General features: G+C 31.4%; 2 protein-coding genes and 1 pseudogene across 4 annotated transcripts; all 3 read left to right on the forward strand.

Moving 5' to 3' along the window:
- The first annotated feature begins 357 nt into the window (after positions 1-357).
- Positions 358-3,851, forward strand: LOC147923828 (uncharacterized). Its single transcript, XM_087496548.1, has 6 exons — positions 358-418; positions 481-605; positions 726-754; positions 1,884-1,927; positions 2,064-2,118; positions 2,216-3,851. The coding sequence occupies exons 1-6, from the start codon at positions 358-360 to the stop codon at positions 3,849-3,851; spliced, it is 1,950 nt and encodes a 649-aa protein (XP_087352674.1).
- A 516-nt stretch (positions 3,852-4,367) lies between these two features.
- LOC147923829 (uncharacterized) lies at positions 4,368-5,485 on the forward strand (annotated as a pseudogene).
- A 6,140-nt stretch (positions 5,486-11,625) lies between these two features.
- On the forward strand, positions 11,626-13,175 carry LOC147923830 (uncharacterized). 3 transcript variants are annotated; one of them, XR_015587052.1, is made up of 5 exons: positions 11,626-11,796; positions 11,929-12,118; positions 12,245-12,395; positions 12,628-12,882; positions 12,972-13,175. XR_015587052.1 is itself a non-coding variant. In XM_087495790.1 (4 exons), the coding sequence occupies exons 2-4, from the start codon at positions 12,023-12,025 to the stop codon at positions 12,684-12,686; spliced, it is 306 nt and encodes a 101-aa protein (XP_087351916.1). In that variant the 5' UTR covers positions 11,671-11,796; positions 11,929-12,022; the 3' UTR covers positions 12,687-13,175. The 3 variants fall into 3 exon arrangements, 1 of the variants encoding a protein (XP_087351916.1); XR_015587051.1 differs by having other exon boundaries at positions 11,659-12,118; XM_087495790.1 differs by having other exon boundaries at positions 11,671-11,796; positions 12,628-13,175.
- Positions 13,176-19,440: the final 6,265 nt, after the last annotated feature.

Genomic DNA, 19,440 nt, shown 5'->3' on the forward strand with positions numbered 1-19,440 from the left:
TCATTCTCCATCATTTGTTCACCATATCATTTTCATCTTTTATATTCAACGTTCCATTTTTCTTGATTTTATCGAGGTCGACATATACTAAACATGCGGTTGGTGTTGTGCAAAGCAACAACTTGTCGACATATACTAAATCCAAAAGTATATGTATCTCACATCAATATCACAAATTGACGTGAAGTTTGCAATTTGGCACGCTTTGACTCCGTTCAAATCCATCATTATCTTGGAGAAACCTACCGATAATTCATGACATTGACGTAAGATTAGCATATGACTGGAGTATCGATGTCGTGGAAAGATATATATTCGTAAAGTATTGTCGTAGTAAAGGTTGGATCTATGATCTCAATGAAGGTAGATGGACTGTTGCAGAAAGGAGGAGCTTTACTTATCGGTGGTCAAAACATTGGTGCGTGATAGATGATGTGATATATCGTTACTCATACATTGGATACATATAGTATGATGTAGAGTCTATAAAGTGGACAGGTGTGAACGGTTTGGAAGCATTGATGAAATATTGTTGTACTCAGGGTACTAGTAATAATTTTGCTCAGAATCTGGTTGGATTAGTTAACTATGGTGGAAAACTTTTGGTATAGATCTATTGTTGGTGAAAAGAAGAATATTTGCTGTGCGGTGGTCACGCTGGAAAAATGCCAAAATATTTGGTGTGCGAGCCACTGATTGGATTTTTATGTATTTGGAACTTGTAGTTTGTGCTAATGATAGGTCCATCACTGATGTAAGTTGTACATATCAAACTAATGACATACCACCACGAGTGGCACTGCTGGTAATAATAATAATGAATTCCAAAATTATAGTTGCGTGGGAAGAATAGTTATGGGGGGAAAAAAGAAGAAGAAGAAGAATCAAGACCTATTAGAGAGTCATATCGACAATGATTAAAAACTAGAAGGAAAAGTGCCTACGAGATCAGTATCACGACTTATTCGATAAGTCAGAATACGAGCCAAACCAAACATACGCATAATAAAGATTGTGATTTGTGACTTAATTAGACTCTTATATACTAGTGTCTTTATTCTGTGTTTAGTTAAATATATATAGAGAACACTCGTATATGTTATATAATGTAGGACAACTGATTGCTCTCTAGTGGTATACTCCCATAAAATGATTAGTGCTTCCAAGTTTGTAGGAACCAAGAAACACTTAAAAACATAAAGTTGCACTACAACAAATATGGGTATTGATAGCAGATTATAATAGTACAATTTCTGTAACTGCTATTAAAAGTGAAATGAGAGTTTGTCAAATAGACTTATAGCATTGCATTAATGCTATGCCTAAAAATCAATAAGCGGGAACTAAAAATACCTGATTCCGCCAACACTTGTGAAAAAAATATCATTTTGGCGGTCTCAATATTAAAATCTTCACATTTCATAGCACAAAAAAAAAGACAAAAGAAAGAACGCAAACAAAAAAAGAAAAGACAAAACCTTCGAGTTCTCCGTCGACTCGTTTGCTCGATCGATTTTTCTTCTCCATCTCCCTCGATTTTTCTTCTCCATCTCCCTCGATTTTTCTTCTCCATCTCCATCGATTTTTCTTCTCCATCTCCATCGATTTTTCTTCTCCATCTCTCGCCATCTCCGTCGATTTCATCCTCTTCAAAGACGGTCATCTCCGTCGATTTTTCTTCTCCATCTCTCGCCATCTACGTCGATTTCATCCTCTAGATCTCTCGCCATCTTAGTCGATTTCGTCCTTTAGATCTCTCACCATCTCCGCCGAAACTTATTCTCAGATCTGATTTTCAGGTGAGTTGAAACTGAGTTTATAGCGAATCGACTGAGATGTATTTTGTTTTTCAGTGTGTTTCGTTGGTTGTTGTGTTTTTTCAGGTGTGGGTTCTCAGATATCGGGGAAGAATACAATCACTATAGAGGTTAGACACATCTATCAATTTCTTGGACTTTTGTATCGATTTCTTGGCCTTTTGTGTCTCTGTGATTAATTGTCGAAAATATGTTTAACTTGTGGTCATTGTTGCTTGTATCCTCTACCGTTTGAACTGTGTCAAGGGAAACTAGGATTTTTAAGAAAAATGTTGGACAAGGCATGGGTGCATTTATGCAGGTAATTATAATTGTTAAAAGTGTTTTGTTTATGCATTTCGACTAGTGTTGTGATACTTATGTTTTTTTCTTGTATTTTTCTCTTACATGAACTCTAGGGTTGATTCTGCATATGAGAGTGGTGCTCGATGTTTTGTTGAAGCTGTTAGTGCGAAATTAGCAGTTAATGGAAAGATAATTTGTCCGTGCACCGGATGCCGCAATTTAGAGCGCCATACATGCAACGAGGTTGTGTCTCATTTAGTTATAAATGGAATGGATGAGGCTTACAAGAGACGTACTGATTGGTTTCACCATGGAGATTCTGTTGGTTTAGTAGAAGGTCATGAGAGAGTGTGGAATGCTGAGATTTTGGGTTTATACGAAGCTGCTAAATGGTCTGATGAAGATTTAGCTTGTAAGGGTTCAGATTTATGTGAGGTTGCTGAGGGAGAGGATAGGCAAGAAGATGAGTTTTTAGCAAAACTTGCAGAAGCTGAAATGCCATTGTATCCCACATGTGTGAATCATAGCAAGCTTTCAGCTACAGTTTCACTGTTTCGGATTAAAACTCAGAATGGCTGGTCAGACAAGAGCTTCGATGATTTACTGGAAACTTTACCAAAAATGTTACCTGAAGACAATGTACTGCACAAATCAACATATGACGTAAAGAAGTTTCTGAAATCTTTTGATATGGGATATCAAAAGATTCATGCTTGTGTGAACGACTGCTGCCTGTTCAGAAAGAAGCTGAAGAAGGTTGATACTTGTCCAAAATGCAAGTCTTCGAGATGGAAGACCAACATGCACACTGGGGAAGTCAAGAAGGGTGTTCCACAGAAGGTTTTGAGGTACTTTCCAATAATCCCTCGTCTGAAAAGGATGTTCAGATCGGAGAAAGTGGCTGCGGATTTGAGATGGCATTTCAATAACAAGAGCAGCGACGGGAAATTACGCCATCCAGTAGACTCAGTGACATGGAAGTCAATGAATGACAAGTATCCTTCTTTCGCAGCTGAGCAGAGGAACTTGCGACTTGGGCTCTCTACTGATGGGTTTAACCCCTTCAACATGAAGAACAGCCGATACAGTAGTTGGCCTGTCTTGCTCGTTAATTATAACATGGCTCCTGACTTATGTATGAAGGAGGAAAACATCATGCTTAGTTTGTTGATTCCTGGACCGCACCAACCTGGTAATAGTATAGATGTTTACTTAGAACCTCTGATAGAAGATTTAAATCGTTTGTGGTCTAAAGGTGAGGTGACTTACGATGCATTTAGTAAAACAACTTTTACGTTGAGGGCGATGCTGCTTTGGACCATAAGTGATTTCCCAGCATATGGAAATCTTGCTAGTTGTAAAGTAAAGGGTAAGATGGGTTGTCCTATATGTGGGAAGCACACAGATAGTTTGTGGCTGAGTCATAGTAGGAAGTTTGTATATATGTGCCACCGAAAAAGTTTACCTCCGTCACATAGATTTCGAGGAAAGAAGAGTTGGTTTGATGGTAAAGCAGAGCATGGAACAAAGGGAAGGATACTCACGGGTAGAAATATTTCCTTACTACTGAGAAACTACAAGAATGATTTTGGTAATAGAAAAGAGAATGGGAAGAAGAGATCTAGAGCTGCTTGTGACATACCATCTGATAACGAAGATGAATACAGTGAATCTGATGATGAAGAAGAAGACTTAGCAGAAAAAGATGAAGAGGAGTTAACTAGATGGAAGAAAAGATCATTATTCTGAACATTGCCTTATTGGGAGGTATGTATAGTTCTTATAGAGTTTGTTATGTCTGATGCTCCATCATCATCATCATCAAACCCAAAAGAAGACACTCTTGCTCAGATATTGGGACCTGACAATCCTGGACGGCTGAGGGCAATGGGTAGAGGAATGAGTATGTCCAAACTTGCTTGTTTCCAGATGAAAAACAAGTATGTGACTCAAATGCAACAGACCCATATTCAGTTGCAGCAGCAGGTCAATGAATTACAAGATGCTCTTGCGAAACTGAATAGTCCTGTAAGTCTGCAAATTCATATCATTGGATTAATGGTCTAAGAAAATGGTAACTAATTACATTCCTTCTCATTTTCCAGCGTCAATTTTCGGAAGTTGGTGAACATTCGGCGCCAAGAGTAAGTGTTAATATATAATGAGTTTTGCTGAGGTTGTTCACTGAATGGTTAACAGATTCTAACTATTATTTACATTTGTAGAGTGTAAACCAAATACCGCAACCTAAGTGCATTCTATATGATTGGTCTGGCTCTAAATTTAAAGTAGCCGAGGGTTGTATTCTGTCTTTTGATCACATGGACTTCGTCAACAATGTACCATTGGGCCCTAATTCAGTGAAGGTGTTGGTTGAGACGGCTTTTCAAGATGATGCATTTCTTTGGAGACCTGCGGCAAATATGTTTAGTATTGGTCAAGCTGTAGGAGAAACTATTGCGTAGCCTCAGGATTGTGTTGAGGCAATTGAGCAGGAGTTAGGACCAGAAGACATTCCGCCTAAGGTAATGTTTTCTTAATCTGATTGATTGTACTTAGGATTTGATCTCTACGTTTTAGTGTTCTTAAATCTAGTAATATTTTCTATATTGGAATAATTTTGTTTAACAGAGCCCAAATATAACTTCCACGAACAAGTGCAAACTTCTACATTGGCTATCAAATGATGATAAACCTGTTGCTGAAGGCCGTTGGCAGACTCGTGATCCCAAAGCATTGGTGAATGGCCTTCCTCTTGGACCAAATGCCATTAAAGTTTTTGTCGATGCGGTTAATGAACCTGAGACATTTCTTTGGCGGCCAACAGAAGAACTCTCAAATCTTCATGACTCTTTGAAGTCGTTTGTAGCATGGCCATTCAAAAGAGTTTTAATTGAAGATTTAAGTACAGAGGCACCAGCTACAACATCTCCTCGCATGCAGTCACAAGGACTCACTCCAGCAGCTCCTATGAAGAGTTCAAAACCACTTACACAATCTCCTTCAAGTTCATCTCAGCAGGTAAATTTCAACATTTTCTTACTTATAAAATATGTTAGCACTGATGCCTTTGGTAAACCTTGAATATTATTTATACTATGCAGCACACTTCTCCGAAACGGATTGTCAAAGAGGATCAGAAGTGCAGACTGCTGGACATTACCGGTCAGAATAGGGTTGTTGCAAAAGGACGCTGGTCTTCAAACAACCCAGAGCAGTTAGTGCATTTTGTTCCCTTGGGTCATAATGCAGTTCGTGTGTGGATTGATGTAGTCAAGGTTCCTGATGCGAAGGTTTGGAGGCCTAATTCTGCTATTGAGTGTATGGAGGATGCTATTGGTACCACTATAGCATGGCCTGAAGAAAAAGTTGTGATCATTTGATGTCGACTAAAGAACCTTATGATTTTCTACTTTCGTAGTTCTGGCAAATGCATGAGACTTGTGTTCTTTGTTTGGGATTTATGGGATTGGATCGTATCATGACAATGTTTGATATTTTCTATTCTAGAATACAATTTCAGCTTTATCACATGTTACTTTCAAATTGTAACTTTATTTGAATATGCTGCATAAAAAACGGTTAATAGTAATCAGAAACCAAACGAAATAGCAGGCAGATGAAGTCATTGTATACAACTTAGTAGCACATAATAAGAGCTACAACTCAGATACAAATAGCTCAACACCGATGCTAAGATAACTAATCAAATGGCATTAACATAGAGCTACTAAAAATTAAATCATAGCAACAACAGATAGCTACGTTTACTGTACATATAGCACACAAAAACTACTATTATATACTTAAATTTAGCACTATATATGTGTTATTAGAAATTATAATATAGCACACGGCATATGCTATTACAGGATACCCTACGATATCAGAAGCCCAGAAACGCTATCGTATATAGCCACCCTAATATAGCGTCTCATTTAATAGCGTTCTTGAAAACGCTATAATAGCCATATTATAGCGTTAATCGTATGCTATCAATACCCATATTTGTTGTAGTGTTGGCATATTAAAATTTCAAGAAAGCAAAATTAAACTATAAACACTTATTGCCTTTATACTGATCAGAGCTTTGGGTTTCGTTTCAAGTTTTCGGTTTATAATGGTATGCATACCAAAACTTTAACTGACAATGAATGGTTTGCTGCGGTAAGGGGCAAATCTAGGCTTATGAGGGGTGGGGCAAGTGCCCCATACTTATTTTCTTAATTCTTGAAAATTATTAGCTAAGTTGTGTGCTATATCTATTAAAATCAACAAAAAATTTCAGTTTCTTAAGGTTGTGCCACAGGTAAAATGCTAAGCTAAGTAGTATATCAATTAAATTTAACAAAATTATTAGTTCATTAAAGCGGTGCTGCCCCATACAAATTAAAATGACTTCTGCATCCGCCAGCGGTATTGATTTCGTTTTAACTGTATTTAGTCAAACTATTTCCACTATTATATATCATCAGCGAGGCAAATTATCAATTATGTATGAAGAAACCAATATGTCAACTTAATGAATTTTTTTCACATGTCATGCAAGGAGAGTCCTCGTTTATATTACTTGTATAGAAAATAACGCACTCACATTCACGCAATCTAAATACATTTTTGTGACTAAGATATTCAAGGCTTTTAGTATGACTTATATTTATAAACGGTAACAAACCCTTGCACGATACACACATATTTGAATCATCTGTTAATAAATACATATTTCTTAAACCGATCTTGATTAGCTTATCCAAAAAGAATGAACAATCTGGGTCCGTAGTCCGTACTAGCTGCATGATGCATAAGCTAAACATATGTCTACTGATCTCCAAAATCTTTCATATAAACACTGCACAATAAACTTTGAAAGTCATATCATGACACACATTGTATTTCAGATCTAGTTCGGCTCATAAGTACAAATAAATGTAGTCCACTAACTTTTAATCAGCACGCGCGCAAAAACTTTTAGCTATCAAGCTTAGTAAACAACGTAAAAGATAGTTAAACATGTATATATGACGTCACAAAATTATTTGTCTATATCCGAAACAAAGATTATTATAAAGGGTCAGTGGATATATACGAGAATGATTTAAATTCCTAGTCCTCACAATTACAAATTGTCGGTGTAAACAAACAAAATTTATATTGGTTTGTTTTACCAAAAAAAAAAAAAAAATTTATATTGGTTTGAGTTGATACTTTGTTTTGATTACTCTACAGTGGCCGGATCTAGAAACTTTTTTGTATGGGGCACTTTTTATTTAAAAGACATTGCAAAACTAGTAAATCAGTACTATAACATATTATCAGTTTTTAGTTTATCTAATATACATAGAATTTAAAGTTCTGTGTTTGAGTTTGGTTTTTGTTATATCTTCTGAAGTATCAAATAGATGAGTCATTAAGCTATTTTTAATTAAAATAAGTGAGTGAGGGCTGGGGGTAAAAAACCATAAAACTAGAAAGAAGGGTATTGAACACCTCACCTTACATGATGCATGGGGCACTTCTCTACCAAATAAGCTAGGAGAACTAATTGAACTATTACACATTAGGCTATTTTTAAGAATCACTGCGGGGCACGTGTCACTACCCCAACACTTTGTAGATCCGTCCTGAGAGACTCTGATAATTTCTCATATCTTAGGGAATGTATTCAACTTGACATTTTAAGTAATTTGTGTAAAATTTATAAATCCTATGTTATTCAATTATTGATTCTAAAAAATATTCGGAAATCCAATGTTATTCAATCATGAATTTTAAAAAGTCTCTTGAAATCTACTGTTATTGAATTAATGATTTAAAAATCTATCTTAAAATCCACTGTTATTCAAAATAGTTTGTAGATTTAGATTTTAATAATTATTTGGGATCATGGAGGATTTGAGAGGATTTCTTTACTTAAAAATACAGAAATCCAAATCTCATAGTTTTAGCTGGGATTTTAAAATTTTTTACAACAAATCATCAACTTCCCTAAAATCATCAAAATTATCTAAAATCTCATGAAAACTGAAATCACTTGGAGTATTAGATTGAATACACCCCCTTAGAGTATTTAGTTTACTAGCTAGCGGCGCAATTTATAGAGGGAATTACGTAGTTTCGAAACCTTGGGCTAATATATAAACTTTTCAAAAGTACTGTCTTTTTTTTTGGACAAATTTCAAAAGTACTGTATACTTTGCTAAAATTCTTTATATTTATATTCGGATAATATGGTCGGACATATAACTCCCATGACTACCTAACAATACATCTTTTATATATATAAAAAAAGCTATGGATTGTTTACTTAATTAAGTAGTATCATACTAATTAATATCTCCTCTATAAATATTCCACATACGGTCTTACATAAATACTAGAAAAATAACCCGCGCATATCATATATAGAAAAAAAATAAATATTATTTTAACATTGAAACATTAATCTTCTTTGTTACCAAAAAGACAAAAAGATTATTAATAAAACATACACCATTTTTTTATATATTTAGATGGATATCTTTGTAGAATATACATAAAAACCTTAACTAAACATTCACACACACACACACACACACACACACACATATATATATATATATATATATATATATATATATATATATATATATATATATTTATATTTATATAAGTAACTTTGGTTGATGATAATATGGAATTAAGTAATTTTTGGTAGATATATATATATATATATATATATATATATTCCCTTTGTAAGTTATTCAATTTCTACCAAAAATATTTTCCTTCTTCCATTCTACAGTATGTTGATAAATTTAATGATAATTGTTAAGTTTCCCAATTAAGAAAATAAAATATACTTTCCTAGCTAGACACTACTAACCTTTGTCCAAAAAGACAAAAACAAAAAAGACACTACTAACTAACCAACACCAATGGATATGTCAATCTATTACAATGAGTTTTGAACCCATGCAAGAAAATAAACAAAACAAATAAAATATTTATAATTTAAGATATGGTGAATGATGATGTGGAATGGTTATTTATAGGATTTCAAGGGATGGAAGTTACTTTTCTAAAATTATTTAATCAGAGGAGTTACAATTATAATTTATAGTATGTTTGAATGAAAATGAATGGAAAAAATAGTTAATTCATAATATATATGATTTCAGTTACAATTTAATAGTAAAATGTAGATTTAAAGTATAAATTAATGTACATTATTACATTTTAAATATAATTATTACTTTTAAAAATTAAATGCTAAATCAATCAGGAGAAAGTGAAATTTTAATTTTGTGTATATGATTAAATAGAAATTTTGGTTCACTTTTTTTTTTTTTTTTAGTTCACCTTTTGTTCACTTCTATTTATTGTAAAAATTGGAAGTAAGTTATTAACGAAATAATGCTTTATTCACTCAACCCAAACTTGTCATCTATTGTGTTAGTCAAACTATATCACATTAACGTTTATTTGTGGAAAAAAAATCAAGTAATATGAATTTAAAGATCTTGTTAATTTTGGTTCTTTTGCATATACATAGAATGGATAGTTACAATTAAACCGATTTTCAGATGGTACAACCTCTTCCATTCAAATGAGGAAAGAAAAATCAAGTCTTTGAAAACAAAAAATCGAAAAACAACTTCTCAAATCTGTAAAAAATACAATTTTTCACTTGTTTCCACAAAATTGAAGCAGCAGTAACACATGGCAAACCGAAATATCCAAAAATTCAAACGTGGCTACACTTGAAACCACAAAAAACCCGCTACGGAGCTGGATGGGAAGGATATTTCTGCGGTTGCTGAGAAGGATGATGGTGTGGAGGAGAAGGAGAAGAAGGACAAGGATGGTTTGAAGAATAAGACAAAGATACCCGGAAAGAAGGAAAGAATGAGTCATTACCAAACAAACAGACAATGGAATAATCATGTCTATTATGGTATGGATAAGACCTTCGGGGTTGATAAATTTGTGACTGATTTTGATGCTGTGGAAGGATCAGAAGATAAGGAGAAATGGTTCTTGTTATTTCTCTCCAGTGGAACATAAGTGACATTGGTAGTCAGTTGGACGAAGAAGGGCTTAGTCTTCAAAATTGGAGGACAAGAGAAGAAGCTGAAGAAATTCTATGATGTGATAACTAGGAGGTGTGTCTGTATAATCTAATAATTTCTCATAAGTATTTAGTTTACTAGCGGCGAAATTTATAGAGGGAATTAGGTAGTTTCGAAAACTTGGGCTAATATATAAACTTTTCAAAAATACTGTCTACTTTGCTAAAATTCTTTATATTTATTTTCGGATAATATGGTCGGACATATTACTCCCGTGACTACCTAACAATACATCTTTTATATATACAAGTAGGTAGCTATGGATTGTTCACTTAATTAAGTATCATACTAATTAATATCTCCTCTATAAATATTCCACATACGGTCTTATATAAATACTAGAAAAATTACCCGCGCAAATCATATATAGAAAAGAAAAAAATAAATATTATTTAACATTGAAACATTAATCTTCTTTGTTACCTAAAAAACAAAAAGATTATTAATAAAACACAACACCATTTTTTTTTAATTCAGATGGATATCTTTGTAGAATATACATAATAACCTTAACTAAACATTCACACACACACACACACACACACATACACATATATATATATATATATATATTTATATTTATATAAGTAACTTTGGTTGATGATAATATGGAATTAAGTAATTTTTGGTAGATATATATATATATATATATATATATATTCCCTTTTTAAGTTATTCAATTTCTACCAAAAATATTTTCCTTCTTCCATTCTACGGTATGTTAAATAAATTTAATTATAATTATTGAGTTTCCCAATTAAGAAAATAAAATATACTATCCTAGCTAGACACTACTAACCTTTGTCCAAAAAAACAAAAAGACACTACTAACTAACCAACACCAATGGATATGTCAATCTATTACAATGAGTTTTGAACCCATGCAAGAAAATAAACAAAACAAATAAAATATTTATAATTTAAGATATGGTGAATGATGATGTGGAATGGTTATTTATAGGATTTCAAGGGATGGAAGTTACTTTTCTAAAATTATTTAATCAGAGGAGTTACAATTATAATTTATAGTATGTTTGAATGAAAAAATAGTCAATTCATAACTTATGTGATTTCAGTTACAATTTAATAGTAAAGTGTAGATTTAAATTATAAATTAATGTACATTATTACATTTAAAAAATAATTACTAATTTTAGAAATTAAATGCTAAGTCAATAAGGAGAGAGTAAAATCTTACTTTTGTGTATATAATTAAGAAAGAATTACTCAAATGTTATCCAAAAGTTGGTTTATTACTCATATCTATAAATCTTTTAAAAATTACTCAAATGTTTAGTGCCTTGGGTGGAATTACAATTTACTCCTTGGATTTTGTTTTTAGATTTTGAGTAAAAAAAATAAAAAATAAACAAATCAGCAAATTAAAATACACATCATTTTCAATTTTCCACCTCACTAAACAGTTTTTTTTTTCAGATTTGATAATTGAATTTTTCTTTGTTTATATCAAAAAAGGGAAATCAAACAGTTTCTAATGTTCATAACCAAAAAAAAAATCTCTCTCATCTCTCGTCCGAAATCCTAGTTCCAGTTCCGCCGGCATATTCCGTTAGTCAATTGAGGAGGTTGAGAGCCGATTAACTTAACTTAAATTCTAATTTATTTTGATTCTTCTTTTATATTCAACCCCGCAGAAACAATTCACCTCCGATTCTCAAAACTCTTTTAACGATTAGTATTTAAAATCTCGATCCCAGATTCAGAGCTATCCTCCTTCTCCGGCGAGTTTCGATTTGAAAGTTTTGTTTGTTTACCGATCTGATTCTCGCGATAGAAGCTTCTAGAAAAACGATGTTTAACGGGTTGATGGATCTTGAGTTGATTCGTCTCGCTCAAGATCAGATGAGCCGTATGACTCCTGCTGATTTCGCTAGGATCCAACAGCAGGTTTTTTTTCTCCCTCTCTCTTTGATTTCCCAATTCAATTTCATTCAAACATCTTTGCCAAGTCTGTGTAGTGTATAAATTACATGATTGATTCTCCGTTTACCGGCGAGGCTTTGTTTCCCTCAGATTTGTGTAGAGATGAAGAAAAACATGGAAGTGTTCGATTTCAAAGAAGACGACGAGGTCGCTGAATCCGCAGCTGGAAAGTTGTTGGAAAAATACTCAAGCCTTAGTCCGTACAATTCTCCGGTTCTCCAACGCCTATGCATCCGAAGCTGTAAGTTCTTTGTTCGTTGTTCTCACTTCTGGTCTCTGATCCTTCCTTCATCGGTTTAGTCTTGTATTGGCTACTAGTACTAGTAGTGGGTTTTCGAGTTTACCAAGGTTTCACATAGAGAGTTGTAGTTAATTGTGTAGATTATCTGATGATGTCTGTGTTTAATAACTCGAATTTGTGTTTTTCTTTCACTTTATTGAATTGTTGTAACCAAAGTTTGGACCTTTTGTAGTGATTGTTGCAGAAGAAAGCATTCAGCTCACAGTTACACTCTGCCTATTCGACTTATAAATCATCTACTCACGTTAGTCGAGTTATGGCTTCTACTGGAACTGAGCCAAAAGCTAATTACGCCACATCATCCGTATCTTCCAATGAACCTGTTGTGTCTGTTGATTGGCTCCATGCTAATCCGTATCTACAGGTTGCTCATATTCCAGGTGCTCTCTTCTTTGATTTGGATGGAATATCAGATCGAAAAACAAATGTGAGAATCCCTGCCCCCCTTTTCTTTAGAGAAGTCAATAAGTTCCTCTGTTCCTCTGTTCTGCTTATTCTCTTTATCTTCTTCTACAGTCAGCGTACTGATTCTTCTTCTTCCTGGTTTTGATGGTCCTCTTCCCTTTGAGCTCGAAACCGGGTTTTGTTCTTTTCTTCTTCCTACTTACTCATGTGATTGATGTAAATTCTCAAGTGTTTGGAGATTACTCTTAAGTGTGTGTATGAATATGAGTCTTTAATATGTGAATGAAATAAAGGTATATTGGTGTTGGTGAGGAAGAGGAAGTGCAACTGTTTTACTATTTTATATAACATTGAATTGAGGTCATATGATACATATCTCTGTGAATTGAGGCCATATGATACACATTGAATTGAGGCCATATGATACACATTGAGTTATGTACTTCGTACGGCTGAGTTATGTACTTCGTACGGCTTCGTTTGGTCTTTCGTGCCGTGCCTCGATATTACAAAAAGTGTTGTTGGTGAAATCCAACCAATAATTCTGTGCCTGCTCAGATCCACACGCGTAATAAATTTATAAAATTAGTTTTTTCACTATACATTATACAAAATAATTAAAAAATTGAACTCAAAATTTGAATAAAAAAAAAAATTCAACGAAGTGACTAAGTGATGGCTGAGTTATTGACTTACACGGCTGATTTGTGAAATATTTGTAAATTTATATTATTATAACTCAATATTTAAATATACAATTGAAATAGGAATATTACAATTATTATAACCAATAAAAAGTAATAATTATATAAAAAGATTGATTCTTACACATTCTCACCAGAATGTGTTAAACATACAACACATGATGTTTAGGGGTTAAGGTTAGGGTTGGGGTTTAGGGTTTGAGATGTAGGGTTCAGATGAGTAACATTATTTGTTTTTTGGTTTTTGTTCTAATGTGTTTTAATGTGTTTGGTTTAAGGTGGTAATATGGATATACTAATATTATTACCATTTGAATATATTTTTAAAAAATCAAATTTTTTTTGGGTTATTTCCGGTTATGGGTCGGTTAGATTAAAATATAACTATAAATAACTCAAAATATATTGTAATTAAGTAGATTAGCCTAATATAACCAAAAGTAAGCCGAATATAACCGAAATTAACCAAACATACCAATTCAAAAATACCAAATTGGAAAAATTATTTTTTTCGGTTATTTAGTCATTCTAATTTGAGGGTTGGCTGAGTTATGCTAAAATTATGGCTGAGTTATGCAACGGATATATTAATTTATTATATACTTTCTCGAAAATACAAAAAGTGTTGTTGGGGAGACACAGACAATAATTATGTTTATTGTTAAGAACCACACACGTAATAAATGAGATTTTAGCGATTTTTTATTTAAAAGGAATTCAAAATTTGAATTTGAATTTTTTTTAATTTTTTTTTAAGATAAAAGTAATTCTCAAACAATTGACTGATATGGCTGAGTTATCGACATAAACGGCTGACTTATGAAATATTTGTAAATTAGAATTATTATAACTCAAAATTAAAATATAGAATGAAAAAATGAATATTACAATCATTATAAGCAATAAAAAGTAATAATTATAGACAAATATTGATTTTTACACAGTCTGATCAAAATGTGTAAAACATTCAAAACATGACATTTAGGGGTTAGGGTTATGGTTAGGGGTTAGGGTTTGAGGTGTAGGGTTCATATTTCCAACATTATGGGTTTTAATATAACAATTTGGTTTTAGTTATATTGTGTTTGGTTTAAGGTGGTAATTTGGATATACTGATATGATAACCATTTGAAAATTTAAAAACTTTTGAAATTACTTTTCGGTTATTTCCGGTTATGGGTCGATTAGATGAATATATAACCATAAATAATCCAAATGTTACCCAAATTAGGTCGATTAACTTAATATTACCGATAGCAAACCGAATATAACCATAATTAACCAAAAATAATGGAAAAAATAGTTTCCGGTTCGGTTTGGTTTGGTCGGTTATTTAGTCATTCTAATTTGAGGGTTGGCTGAATTATGGTAAAGTTATGACTGAGTTATCGTTTAGGGTCTTCTCAATAATATGAAAACGTATTCTTCTTTCCTGGGTCTTTTGTTCTGTCAGATTCCTAATAAATATTAAAACGTCTCTCGATATTACAAAAAGTGTTGTTAGGGAAGCGCGAAAAATCACTAATTTTGTGCCTGCTCAAATCCACACGCATAATAAATTCATAAAGTGAGCTTTTTATCACAAGATATTATTGCAAATAATTAAATAATTATTATTCAAATTTAGAATTTTATTTTTCTAAAAGTATTAAAACGTCTCTCGATATTACAAAAAGTGTTGTTAGGGAAGTGCGAAAAATCACTAATTATGTGCCTGCTCAAATCCACACGCATAATAAATTCATAAAGTGAGCTTTTTATCACAAGATATTATTGCAAATAATTAATAATTATTATAAAAATTTAGAATTTATTTTTCTAAAAGTATTTCTCCAACAATTGAATATTAAAATTATTATAACTCAAGATTTAAATTTAGAATGGAAATATGTCTATTATTAGATTAACTGATGGTTTCCCGCCAAAATATCGCTTGACGGCTGAGTTATGAAAAACGGGAAAACGAAAGGTCATTTGACGGCTGAGTTATAGTGAATTATGGCTGAGTTATCACAAGAAACAATCTAAAAGTAAATGGATGATATATATGACTTTACGGCTGAGTTATAATATTTACGGGAAAACAAAAGGTCATGTGACGGCTGAGTCATAGTGAGTTATGGCTGAGTTATCACAAGAAAAATCTGAAAGTAAATAGATGATATATATGACTTTACGGCTGAGTTATAATATTTACGGGAAAACAAAAAGTCATGTGACGGCTGAGTTATAGTGAGTTATGGCTGAGTTATCAAAAAATTATTTTTTTCGTTTTTATTTAATTCATATATCAAGAAAAATAATTTTTACTGTTTTTCTTTTATTTAATAACTTTTTTAATTAGTTATTTTATTTCTCCTAAATTATTATATTTTATTATCATTTGAAATGAAAATAGACATAGACCTAAATTTTATTCAAAAATGTTACCAATCACTAACAAAACTAATTTTTTTGAAGTTGAGTTTGAATAATCATATGTTATGGTTGATGTACAAGTTTGAGGTATATCCTTTGTAAAATTGTTAACTCAAAAGATTATTCAACATCATGGAAATTTTCATGAGTTAAAGATGTGGTAAGTTGAGTTATCTATTTTTTTTTTTAATTAAAAAACAAAATTCAGTTATATAATACAAAAAATTATTTTTTTCGTTTTTATTTAATTCCTATATCAAAAAAATAATTTTTACTGTTTTTCTTTTATTTAATAACTTTTTTAATTAGTTATTTTATTTCTCCTATTTGAGTTGAATTATCTATTTTGTTAACTAAAAAAACGAAAATTCAGTTATATAATACAAAAAAATTATTTTTTTCGTTTTTATTTAATTTATATATCAAAAAAAAAAGTTTATTGTTTTTTTTGATTTAATAACTTTTTTAGTTAGTTATTTTATTTCTCCAAAATTATTATTTTTTATTATCATTTGGAATGAAAATAGACATAGACCTAAATTTTATTCAAAAATGTTACCAATCACTAACAAAACTAATTTTTTTGAAGTTGAGTTTGAATAATCATGTGTTGTGGTTGATGTACAAGTTTGAGGTATATCCTTTGTAAAATTGTTAACTCAAAAGATTATTCAACATCATGGAAATTTTCATGAGTTAAAGATGTGGTAAGTTGAGTTATCTATTTTTTTTTTTAATTAAAAAAATGAAAATTCAGTTATATAATAGAAAAAATTATTTTTTTCGTTTTTATTTAATTCATATATCAAGAAAATTAATTTTTACTGTCTTTCTTTTATTTAATAACTTTTTTAATTAATTATTTTATTTCTCCTATTTGAGTTGAGTTATCTATTTTTTTAATTAAAAAACGAAAATTCAGTTATATAATACAAAAAATTATTTTTTCGTTTTATTTAATTCATATATCAAAAAAATAATTTTTACTGTTTTTCTTTTATTTAATAACCTTTTTAGTTAGTTATTTTATTTCTCCTAAATTATTATTTTTTATTATCATTTGAAATGAAAATAGACATAGACCTAAATTTTATTCAAAAATGTTACCAATCACTAACAAAACTAATTTTTTTGAAGTTGAGTTTGAATAATCATGTGTTATGGTTGATGTACAAGTTTGAGGTATATCCTTTGTAAAATTGTTAACTCAAAAGATGATTCAACATCATGGAAATTTTCATGAGTTAAAAGATGTGGTAAGTTGATTTATCTATTTTTTTAATTAAAAAACAAAAATTCAGTTATATAATACAAAAAATTATTTTTTTCGTTTTTATTTAATTCATATATCAAAAAAAATAATTTTTACTGTTTTCTTTTATTTAATAACTTTTTTAATTAGTTATTTTATTTCTCCTATTTGAGTTGAGTTATCTATTTTTTTAATTAAAAAATCGAAAATTCAGTTATATAATACAAAAAATTATTTTTTTTCGTTTTTATTTAATTCATATATCAAAAAAAAAAATTTCTTGTTTTTTTTATTTAATAACTTTTTTAGTTAGTTCTTTTATTTCTCCTAAATTATTATTTTTTATTATCATTTGAAATGAAAATAGACATAGACCTAAATTTTATTCAAAAATGTTACCAATCACTAACAAAACTAATTTTTTTGAAGTTGAGTTTGAATAATCATGTGTTGTGGTTGATGTACAAGTTTGAGGTATATCCTTTGTAAGATTGTTAACTCAAAAGATTATTCAACATCATGGAAATTTTCATGAGTTAAAGATGTGGTAAGTTGAGTTATCTATTTTTTTTTAATTAAAAAAACGAAAATTCAGTTATATAATACAAAAAATTATTTTTTTCGTTTTTATTTAATTCATATATCAAGAAAAATAATTTTTACTGTTTTTCTTTTATTTAATAACTTTTTAAATTAGTTATTTTATTTCTCTTAAATTATTATTTTTTATTATCATTTGAAATGAAAATAGACATAGACCTAAATATGATAAGATTTTAAATATTATGGCATGCATGTAGTTAATTTTTTAATTTGCAATGTAACAAAGAAGTTTAGTTAACAATGTAACTCAGCCACAACACGAAAAACATTACAGTAATTAAAAAGCAAAAAAAATTGCTGCCAAACTCAGCCGCTTCATGAACTGAAAATATGTAACTCAGCCGTATCGCCGTATCGTTTGATAAGTCAGCCGTAACTGAAAAACATTCTAGTAATTAATCTTTTGCCAATAAGTCAGCCGTCAAACAGCTGACTTGTCGATAAGTCAGCCTATTACGGCTGAGTTATAGTTTTTTACCATAACTCAGCCGTAACTACATCTCATAAGTCAGCCATTTTTCATAACTCAGCCAGTCGGAAAATGGCAACTCAGCCGTGTCGTTGTGATAACTCAGTCAAAATTTTGACAACTCAACCGTGTCGTAGCGATAACTCAGCCAAAATCTTGACAACTCAACCATCAGGTGAAAACTCAGCCATTACTACAGCTGAGTTATGCGCATAACTCAGCCAAATTTAATAAGTCAGCCATAACTCTTGGCTGACTTATAAGCGTAACTCAGCCAGATTTTCATAAGTCAGCCATCCGCTCTTACTCAAATGTTTTTTTGAGTAACTCAGCCGCAACATACCTATAATTCAGCCGCAACATACTCTGTATCGCGTTACGGCTGAGTTATGGTACACGTCAGCGATTTCTGACGTGGCAATGGCATTTTTGTAATAACGTTTTTTCCGGTAACATAAAACAGGGGCACGCTGGGTATTTTGAAAATACCCGAAACATTCTAGTAATAAAAATGTTTTTTGTAGATTCTGGTAATATTACCTAAAATGAGTAACATTTGAGTAATTCACCCTATAACTAAATAGAAATTTTGGTTCATTTTTTTTTAGTTCACATTTTGTTCACTTCCATTATTGTAAAAGTTGGAAGTAAGTTATTAACCAAATAATGCTTCCTTCACTCAACCCAAACTTGTCATCTATTGGGTTAGTCAAACTATATCACATTAACGTTTATTTGTGAAAAATAAAACCAAGTTATATGAATTTAAAGATCTTGTTAGTTGTGGTTCTTTTGCATATACATAGAAGGGATAATTGCAATTAAACCGATTTTCAGATGGTCCAACCTCTTCCATTCAAATGATGAAAGAAAAATCATCAAGTCTTTGAAAACAAAAAATCGAAAACAACTTCCTAACATGTAAAAGATACAATTTTTATCTTTGCATTGTCTTAGGACAAGGCTATTTCTATGGTTGCCGAGAAGGATGATGGTGTGGAGGAGAAGGAGAAGAGTGACAAGGATGGTTTGAAGGAGGAGCTTGGTGATGCTGACTCAAATGCGGAGCTGGATGGGAAGGCTATTTCTGCAGTTGCTGAGAAGGATGATGGTGTGGAGGAGAAGGAGAAGAAG

This window comes from Camelina sativa, chromosome 17, assembly GCF_030686135.1.
Source record: "Camelina sativa cultivar CO46 ecotype springtype chromosome 17, ASM3068613v1".
NCBI classification, from domain to species: domain Eukaryota; kingdom Viridiplantae; phylum Streptophyta; class Magnoliopsida; order Brassicales; family Brassicaceae; genus Camelina; species Camelina sativa.

Bases quoted from the DNA above. Each gene is read 5' to 3' on its own strand.
- LOC147923830 (XM_087495790.1), top strand. From the start codon at position 12,023: ATGTTTAACGGGTTGATGGATCTTGAGTTGATTCGTCTCGCTCAAGAT. The intron at 12,119-12,244 runs GTTTTTTTTCTC...TGTTTCCCTCAG, and splicing joins TCGCTAGGATCCAACAGCAG to ATTTGTGTAGAGATGAAGAA. The intron at 12,396-12,627 runs GTAAGTTCTTTG...GACCTTTTGTAG, and splicing joins ACGCCTATGCATCCGAAGCT to TGATTGTTGCAGAAGAAAGC.
- LOC147923828 (XM_087496548.1), top strand. From the start codon at position 358: ATGAAGGTAGATGGACTGTTGCAGAAAGGAGGAGCTTTACTTATCGGT. The intron at 419-480 runs GTGCGTGATAGA...AGTATGATGTAG, and splicing joins TATCGGTGGTCAAAACATTG to AGTCTATAAAGTGGACAGGT. The intron at 755-1,883 runs GTAAGTTGTACA...GTGTTTTTTCAG, and splicing joins ATGATAGGTCCATCACTGAT to GTGTGGGTTCTCAGATATCG.